Source organism: Branchiostoma floridae, chromosome 2 (assembly GCF_000003815.2).
Source record: "Branchiostoma floridae strain S238N-H82 chromosome 2, Bfl_VNyyK, whole genome shotgun sequence".
Taxonomy (NCBI): Eukaryota; Metazoa; Chordata; class Leptocardii; order Amphioxiformes; family Branchiostomatidae; genus Branchiostoma; species Branchiostoma floridae.
In genome coordinates, this window is record NC_049980.1 from 1217852 (window position 1) to 1227636 (window position 9785).

At 42.0% G+C, this 9785-nt stretch overlaps 1 protein-coding gene across 1 annotated transcript; it reads right to left on the reverse strand.

Moving 5' to 3' along the window:
- Positions 1–1055: 1055 nt before the first annotated feature.
- Positions 1056–6732, reverse strand: LOC118403192 (proteasome subunit alpha type-4). The gene is made up of 8 exons (XM_035801765.1): positions 6608–6732; positions 5376–5418; positions 4757–4919; positions 4377–4454; positions 3718–3806; positions 2701–2831; positions 2066–2189; positions 1056–1563 (listed from the first exon to the last, which is right to left on the reverse strand). Exons 1-8 carry the CDS (start codon positions 6608–6610, stop codon positions 1406–1408), a joined length of 789 nt encoding a protein of 262 aa, XP_035657658.1. The 5' UTR covers positions 6611–6732; the 3' UTR covers positions 1056–1405.
- Positions 6733–9785: the final 3053 nt, after the last annotated feature.

Genomic DNA, 9785 nt, shown 5'->3' on the forward strand with positions numbered 1-9785 from the left:
ACAGCACATGCAGGTTTGTTGTTCGAAGTTTCCATCTCCTAGAAGGAATTCCGACCTAGGATGCATGGGGTTCCTCCTACCTGACTCCTGTATGTCGGGTAGGTCAAGCCCGAACATGCCCCTGTGGTCTGCCACTGCCACTAGCCGCAGCTAGGTACTCATTTACACCTGAGTTAAGTGAGGAAAGTCGTGTACAGTGCCTTTTCCAAGGACACAAGATCGGTGACACGGCAGCCGGATTCAAACTCAGGACATCTTGGGCCGGAGCCCAATGCACTGCCGATTGCCGATCTCACTATTTACAGGATGATAGGATTTTAATACACCAATGGGAGTTGGATCAGTATTCTACCAAACAGATTCCTTTGTAGGAAAATGGACAATTGTTTGGGTATCATCCATTCACAAGTTTTCACAACCAGGTCCGTACCTGAATTACCTGAAATTCCATACGGATACCCAACTCTATCAAAATGCTGATGCAATTCTTTTGGTCTCCCATTGGTTTGGCCTGGCCACTGCCCTATTCTTTCCGAGCTCCGGTAGAAATAGGATGGTATCCAGGCTACGCTGCTTTCCTTTACAAGCAAGAGGCAACACAAATCTGACTTTTTGGTACTAAGGCCAGAAGAAATTATGCATGACTGGAAAACATGAAAAGATCATTATTTCTATCTTATCCTGTGTCTGCTCTATCTTTGACAACAGAGTAAGATCAGAAGCCCAATAGGGCAATCTTGTCAACTCATTTTGTCACATATGAAGATTATGTTTTCACCAGCATTTGGTTGGTTTGTTATCATTTGAAATGTCTTATATTTCTGGGTTATCATTATTCCATGGGTCTAAGGAGTAGCTTAGGACAAAGATGTGGAAACAGGCAAAAGTCACGTAGATTCTTACCAACATCTGACCATTTCCCAAATTTATCCTGTCGCTTGAGAAACTATTGATCTTGCAATTCCTACCAATCGAAATGGCCTTTCCCTTTCACGCTTCCTTGCTGGTTGCCCTAGAACTACAGTAGTGACAAACCAAATAAATGGAGCATAATGTGCGAGTGTTTGAAATATTTTAATGAAATTATCCAATTTCTTTGTTGTGCTCTCATTTCTTACTACATGCCTTTGAACATAACATTATTTTTTCACCAGACAAGAACTACAAGGTGACCAACAAGTTCGTCTTACAGAGACTTTCCATATTGGAAGAAGATTTAGTTTGAATCCACTTAAAGATACATAGGTGTTTTCCTGGACAATTCTCTAGTTCATGTCTTTACAAATATGAGCCTGGCCTTAAGAATGACGTAAACTTCAGAAGTATGCTCTCAAGATACTCTACTTACATATAGAAAACACTTGACTACTCCTTGTGACAAGGACGTTACTATGACAACAGGTAACTATGACGACCCCTTCTCTTGTTTCTCCTTCTCCTTTTTCTCCTGCTCGGCTGCTGCCACCTCTGCCTCGTGCTTCTTGATGAGTTCCTCCACCTGTTTGCTCGGCAAAACCTGCACTTTGGTCTTGTTGTTCTCTCGGGTCAACGTCGCTAGCTCCACTGAAAAAATCAAAAGTGTTAGCAGGGAATCAAAGATCTAACACCTCAATAAAATATTTTCAGTTTGGGTGAATTTCTTGTTTTATTGTGAATTCCTAACTGATTCTGTCTAATACATTTTCTCCACTGGCTCTCATAAGGTCTCATTTATATATTACTGAGTTGGTATCCTTAGAGAGTTCTGTCCAAAAAAAGTAAATGGATGCATGGTTGCATGTTTTTTAGCGATGAGAAATTATCTTTTAGCCAGCCCAACTGGTTTGGAGTCTTGAAACTAAAAGACAAGTACTGTAAATGCATTTAAGTTCACGGGGATTTAATTTTGCGGGAAAGAGGACTTTTCACAGTGGTTTTAAGTTCGCGGTGAAGCGGTCACCGGGAAAACCGCTAACATTAAACCACCGCAAAAGTTTCTGCATTTACAGTACTTTTAAAGTCATTGGGACCATCACAAGTGAACCCAGAATCATTCAAGGTGCATCATTCTACCAAGACGCCTCACCTTTCTCAGGTGTGAGTTTGGAGACGTCTAGCGTCTTGCTGACGACCTTGATGGCCAGCTGAAGGGCGTCCTGCATGGTCATCTCGTCTATCTTGTACTCCTGCTTCAGCATGGACACAGCAGCCTGGGGGTAAAGGGCAGAGGTTATGTCATGACATGTCATAGGGCAACCTGAAGGGTAAAGGTTATAGTCAGCATCAAAGCTCTACAATGAGGCTCAACAAAAACGTGTAAAGCAACTAAAGCCAGAACAAGACTACAAGATACAGAACACCTTCCTTTTGTGGATATCTTTTTCAGGGATCTCAAAGCAATATCAGGGCCTTAGACTAAAAAATTTTTTGAAGAAGTCAATATTGACATTTACATCCCCATAATACCCACATTTGTATCATTATTTCATTTGGGGCATTCAAAAACTGGGTAGAAACATGCCACAACACAAGTCCATTAGTTAATGGTGCCACCAGTATATCAGCCCTGGATCCTACAGTAACTTCTTCCTTTCGACAAGCTTTGTCAAGTTCAAACCTGATTTGTGCACTTGCAAATCGTAACATCACATGGTCACAATGGGTTTCTTAAAGTTTTAAACTAAATATGCATAATTATGAAGAAATCCCCTGAGAACGTACAGCGCTGTTGTTGCCTATACACGTGGCCTTCCAGCCTCCGTAGTTGCCGCTGGGGTCCGACTGGTACAGCTGGAAGCCGTAGTGCTTGTCCCAGCCGATGTACAGGATGGACACACCAAACGGACGCTTGCCTGTAACGGCAGGATACGGGTTAAAAGGTATGTAAGCCCATGTTGATACAACTCACCAGGGTTGTAGCCAGCCAGAAATCATTTTCCGTCCCCTCAATTTTGAATGGCTTTGGTGCAGCGTTCCTAAGGAGTGCAGTGGCATGCTACCAAGGAAAATTTTGAAATCTAGACCCTCTGAAACGATATTTTCTGCATTCTGAGGGTAAGGTTTCCTCACAGAGGAAGGAATGGGTAAACTTTTTTTTCCGTCCCCAGCTGCAAATTCTGTCAAAGGACGGGTGCTGGCTACAACCCTGGTAACAACTGTAAAGTGTAAATATGAATTTGTAGACCACAGGAAGCATACCCTCTTATGAGGCTAATTGCTGATCTAAACAAACTCAACTCAAACTCAACAGTTGACCTCTGTTACTGTGTGTACTTAAAGTGTTCACTGTCTGATCTGGGCTCAAAATACCACCTGTATACATATACATGTATATGCAGGTTAGTGTAGGTAGAATTAGAGCTGTGCAGCTATTTCTGATGTCTACCTGCACCTAACCTGAGCTGGTCCATGTACTGGGTTTTAACTTTTAAACAGGTGTATGTGGATTGTTATTAGCTGCAATGAATGTTACCACCTATAAAGTGTAAGAGAAAAGAAAACAGCAATGGTTCCTCAACAATTTCAGTATCATCCATACTTTCTAAATTCAGAGAGGTGCAGGTAAAATTTGTCTGGTGCAAGTAATTTCCAATGATTCGTGCACCAGTGTAGGTATGCAGAAAAAAACTATTTCAAGCCCAGTTGATCCTTACCTCCTCACTGTATAAGTGATTAAAAATGAATAAATTTCTGAACTGATTGATTGATTGATTGATTGATTGATTGATGGACCCGTACCTCCCCACTGTGTGTAAGCCTGTTTGATGTCACACAGACTGCTGACCAGTTGTTCACAGGGAATGGGTTCCTGGTATTGTAGAATGTACCTGCAACACACAAAGGGAAATATTTCCTCAACAATAGAAAAACAATGACATAAATTTCTCTACTCACCAAGAGACTTGGAGAGCGTGGCAATCAGATGGCAGGCTTCATCTCCCTACCCATATTTCTTTCTATCCGACTAAAACAGAGTTTAAAGACCTCACCCATAAAATATGTTGTGAAATTATACAAATGACCGCCGCCTTTTACAGAACATATACATAGTCATGCTTACCTGGAAACAAAGAATTTATGAGATGTAAAACACACAGACAAAAACAAAAGGACAAAAAAACTATACCTCTATTTTTCATGCCGGGTAAAGCGTCAATAAGGATGTTTGGGAGCATTGCATTTTTTTAAGATAGGAAATCACACACACACATTCACACCCGCACCCATATACACAAGTCAGAAACAATACTTAACTCCTTTAGGGTAAAATAGCTAGCTATGTATCCAACAGCTTCTTTAGGACACTGAAGATTCATGACCAACTACAGCAATCTTTATAAATTAGTAGCACCAAAGACAAAACACAACTGTACATATACATCAAGGAACATCCTTACCTCTGTGCTATGAGACGGAGTTCGTTTGTGAGGACGTTGGCATCAGATGTGATTCCCGCAACACTGCACGCCATGTCACTATAACCAGAAGTTATCACAAGTTTAATCATCATGTGATAACTACTTTTGATTTGTTAAACAAGCCCCAACCAAACAGATTCCTCTGTACCAAAATGGACTATTCTTAAGAATTTGCCATACACAAGGTTTCAGTTTCACAGATAATCAGGTCCAGGTTCAGGTGTGGACCTAGGCCCAATTCTCTGGACTTGAACCATACCTGTACCTGAATTTTCATACCCCTACATGTGCAACAACTTGGCAGTTGCCTCTGCTACAAGCATGACTATTACATCATCTTTAACTTTAAGTGTACTCACTCATGGAGTTTGTAGATCTTCTCGGAGAAGAAGACCTCGTCCAACAGCTTGTGCGTGTTCCTTCGCTCGGCAGCCAGCACGATGCCGTCATTCGCCAGGATTCCCAGACAAGTGCCAGCGTGACCTATGGCCTCCATGGCATATTCCACCTGGTACAGGCGGCCTGGATAACGTACAAAGTGATGCAGTTATAAATAAGGCTGGAAGGGGGCCTCCATGGCATATTCCACCTAGTACAGGCAGCCTGGATTTCATACAGTGTTGTAGTTATAAATAAGGCTGGTAGGGGGCCTCCTTGTCATATTCCACCTGGTTTATACGATAAGAAGTGTTTTTCGACTCCCCACCATTTTTATTTCTGTGTATGGTGAAGTTTGAATAACAAAAAATAAATAAGGAGACCTTATCGAGTAGCAATAGAGCAATTATCAAGTATAGGAGGCCTGTGTAACATACAACAGTTAAAAAAAAGTCTTTCACAGTTACACAATGAAACAGTTGCTCAAGATTTTGGAAATTGTTAGCTACCCTTTTTTTACTAATAATCTTAGTGACTGAACAACTGGATGTCATTAAAGTATCTTTTACAATAACGTTTTCATTGACCCATGATACATACCTTCTGGAGAGAAGATGGTCGTTCTTGTATCGTAACGTCGCGACTGAGGAAAATAGATAAGGAAACATAATTAGCTAGGAAATGTTCCACTGCTCATACTGTTTGCTGATCAATGCAAATTTTATGATTTCTACTAATTAAGTGGGACACATAAAAAGCAGGAACCCTAAACCAGATCTTCACCATTGTTGTCACATTGCTGAAGAAAATGGGAATGTGTCAGATTTCAGCGGCACATTGTACATATTCTGGTTGACTTCTAAACAAAACATAGGTTTCTCATATGAGTTAGGAATTCAGATGTGCCTGTGCTGTTGATTACAAACTATGTACCCTGTGACACTTGGGTTGGGGGTTGTTCTTAGACTCGTATCGTATTCACAGGGTTCGAAATTCATTTTTGGGATTAGGTGCACTGGTGCACCCAGCTAAAAAAATTGGGTGCACCAAAATTTTTTTGGGTGCACCACTTAAATTTAAGTAGAATATCAAAAAAACCTAATAGCAAAACTTAGTTACAAACTATCAAATTCTTAAACAAACATGACAGACATTTTTATTATCTTTCTAACACTTAGATGTCAAGAACATCATGTATACTAGTATACTTGATATCTTTCCATACACAAACCAAAGATAATATTTGGGTGAACCCTGTGCACCCACTGAAAAAAAAAACTGGGTGCACAGTTCCAATTTTGGGTGCACCTGGGTGCACAAACACCCAGTATTTCGAGCCCTGTATTCAACTCATTTCAAGAATTATTTTCTTTTCTTTTCTTCTCTTTCTTATGATCATCTAAACTTCATGCTGAGGATGACAATTCGCCTGGCACAAATAATTTTTTTTTGGTTCCTTTGTTAACAGTTTTGACGTTTGAGACTTAACAATGAGAAAATCCATTATGCAGTTTAAAACTTCACATTCAGTTCTTAAGCTTTCGTTATTATCCAGCATTGGGACGTTAAAATCTTGGCTAATATCAAATAATATTCGACTGATCGAGCCTTGTATCATGTGTATGTTGGGAGGGGGGCAACACATGACATGCAAGATTTTCCGCAGCTTTTCTCACATCTACTTATGATCTCAACGCACAAATTTTAGCTGGATACTTTAAGAAATTTATAATCTAATACTTCGTTGCGTGCTAATATTTCAAAATGTGCCAACATTATGGTAAATGACCGAAATATGAAGTTTCAAGAAAGTGAAAATTCATGCTACCCACCATGTTGGTATCCCAGGATGCACTATGCACGGCCTACTTGGTCTAGTGCGCATGCGTAAGAAGGAGGGTCTATTTTGGACTATACCATATCGGTTCGGAGGGGTGGACAGAAAAATCAGACAGAAACCTGAAAAGTCAACACTTTGTCCAGAACTTTCGGAATGGAATTATTACCTTCGCATAGAAGGTTATATTTTGGGTAGAAAATTTGTGTTGTGTCCCAATATGTAACGTTAACGTTTGGTCAATCGCATATAACTCGAGTAGCTGTGGATGGAATTTCATGATACAGTCAAACCTGCCCAAGTGACCACCTCTTCTTAGCGACCACCTTGCCATTACGACCGCTTTTTTTCGGTCCCGAAACCACCTGGCCAACGCGACCGCCAAAAATTGGGACCGCACAGGACCAAATACCTGCCCATAACGGTCGCGTCATTTTCAACCTTGAGGTGTTATCAATTTTCGATGCAATGTATCAGATCGTTATACAGTATGTAGTCCTCTTTCTGATCTGTATAGTTTAGTAACGATAAATCTCTACCTGTGTGGCATATAGATTGGTCTTGACCTAGCTACTGGGAACCACTACTCTAAGAACCAACCCCTGTACTGGGGAAGTACTCTACTACACTCAGATCAAGGACCGAATCTATCTAGTGGTAGGATTCAGGCTTGTATATTTCTCTCACACACACCATAAACCAAGGCCAAAACATGAGGGTTCACGTTTACATTCCTTTTATTCTGACGCTTGTACGGTGGTTACAAATAGTCTCACATAAGAGAATGCACAGTACACATCAATGCAAGAATCACATCACAATACAATGCAAAGCACCTCAATAGTAAATAGTTTCTAAGTATCCCAGGGACCCCCCAAAACATGAATTTGGACTGTCTAACCGCACATCATTAAGAACCGCCAAGGGCTCACAGCAAAACACTAAGTGCTCACCACAATTTGTCGCCCGAGGTACAAGTCATGTCGTCGCGCCGCTCAAAGACCCATCGGAAGCCCGGGAAACCCGACCGCCGACCGGCCGCCCCTCAAGGAGGTCGAGATCGGTTGTTCACAGTCGAAGTCCGAATACCAAAAGCCAAAGATACCCGGGTTTCTTGGGTATATAAAGAGAAACTTTCCATCAGAGAGAGATTTTACATAATGCCAAACGGAAACAGCGATTGGTTAGAAGAGCGGCGCCCACGTGGCTTGTTGACAACTTGACGTCACAGAGACGCGCTACCACCCTAACAGTGTGCGGCAGTCACAGGGAAGATACAATAGTCAATGACGGGGAAGGGCTCTAATAAGGGGTGATTCAGCATTAAGAGTATAGGGCTCTAGTTATCCTCACTACACCATCCCCCCCTACGGCGATGATGCGTCCCTGCATCATAAAAGGTAACACCAGCAATAGAAGGAATGCAGTAGATAATATAACAATAAGTACAATTAGTATAAAAATATAAGTATATGTTGTACAAAGCAACGGGGTAGTCAAACAGAGTGAACAGTACGTAAAGTGGGCGGCCCCCACTGTATGTCATGTGACCAGTAGCTAAGTACAGAAATCAATACAGGTAGCAACACAAGTACATAATCTGCGAACCTCAGTAGAATACAGAACATTGTCGGATAGTTGAAAGATAAACGCAGTGAGCGGTCCCCACTGGTTGTACAACTGTCGAGTTAATGAGGTTAAGAAAAAAAAACAACTTAACTAGAACAAATAGAAGCTTATTAACTAAACAGGGAACAGAAAGTCCACAGGTGCCTAGTTTACTACGTTGGAACAAAAAATAGGAGCTTATTATCTAAACAGTGAACAAAAAGTCCACAGGTAACTAGTTACCTACGTTGGAACAGACTACAGAAACGCCTCCCTAGCGGAGACCAAGGTTAAAGCCAGGAGGCAAATGACCTTGACCTACATATTTACAATGTGGGTGGCAGATGTTGGAAACCACAAACATTTTGAAAGAAAAACGTTACCGAAACCATAGGGTCGGTCGTTAGGAGAAAAGGAAATTTGTTTGGCTTTTTCAACGCATTTCAGGGTGTCCAAAAGGTGATCGAAAACGATTTGAATAGTTGTTCGGAATATAACGGTTTGGAGAGATCAAGAAAGAATTTGGAGTGTCGTTAACCACTTTTCTTCATAGCCAAAAAGGAAAATAGAGACCAATGGCACATCAGAACATAAAAAGAGACATAGAACATGAATACATGGTACATAAAACATACAAAAATGCATTGAGTGTTGTGACCAGGACCACAGGTTGTGCAATGGGAAGTCGGCGATGGTTTAAACCGACCTGAGACTCAGGCACACGGGACAGGGACACCAGGAAGTCACCAGGGAAGAGCGAGCACGGAGGAGGGCGAACTCAGCAATCTATCACTGACTCTGCGTGAGAACTCTGACCTTACATCCTACCTCTTCTTTGAACGCCATAAAGATGCGAAAAGGAGGCCGGACTGACCAAACAGAAAAGGTATATACATATTTACAACATAGAAAAGGTATCACTTTTGACAACACTTTGATAATAAGAACAATAATAAAAGAAAGGGGTCGAGCCACTCAGACCCATAAAAACTTAAACAAGGCAGTGTTCAACTTGACCCTTGAAGCGCGACTTCACAGGGAACCGCTGAACCACTAACCACCTAAAAAGTGACTTATACAGAGCGGGGGGAACACCCCTCTGCCTGTCACCCGGGAACTAAAAATGCTCTTAGTTTAACAACCTAATAACCTTGCTGGGACCGCCCAGGTAAACCGGCTTCGCGCACTCGAAACAGGGGAAGGCCTTTATGGGAAAGGAGGAGCCAAGAATCATCGAACTGCAGAAACCTCTGTCACTCACAAACCGTAACCGTCTACTCAGATCGTTCGTTAGCACAAGGGAGGTCAAGACTGGACCCGTGCGCACGGGGGGTCAAGACCTGACACGTGCCTGTAGTCCACGAGGGTTTGGCGTTCACCATAGGCAGGAAACACACACAACAGGCAGGTGGTGGACGTCCGTTGGATATGTTGACTGGAAGCGGCGAGTTAGATGTCACGGTGGCGCACACGCAGGTAGATGGCGTCAGGTGGGCCGTGGCGTTGTCGCTGTCAGGTACGGATGATAAAGCACAGTCTCACACACTCAGATGACAGAGTCTCTG

Coding starts and splice junctions, on each gene's coding strand:
- LOC118403192 (XM_035801765.1), bottom strand. Junction 2,832..3,717: donor GGCTTACACACAGTGGGGAG/GTACGGGTCCAT, acceptor CTGCCGTTACAG/GCAAGCGTCCGTTTGGTGTG. Junction 1,564..2,065: donor CAAACTCACACCTGAGAAAG/GTGAGGCGTCTT, acceptor TGATTTTTTCAG/TGGAGCTAGCGACGTTGACC.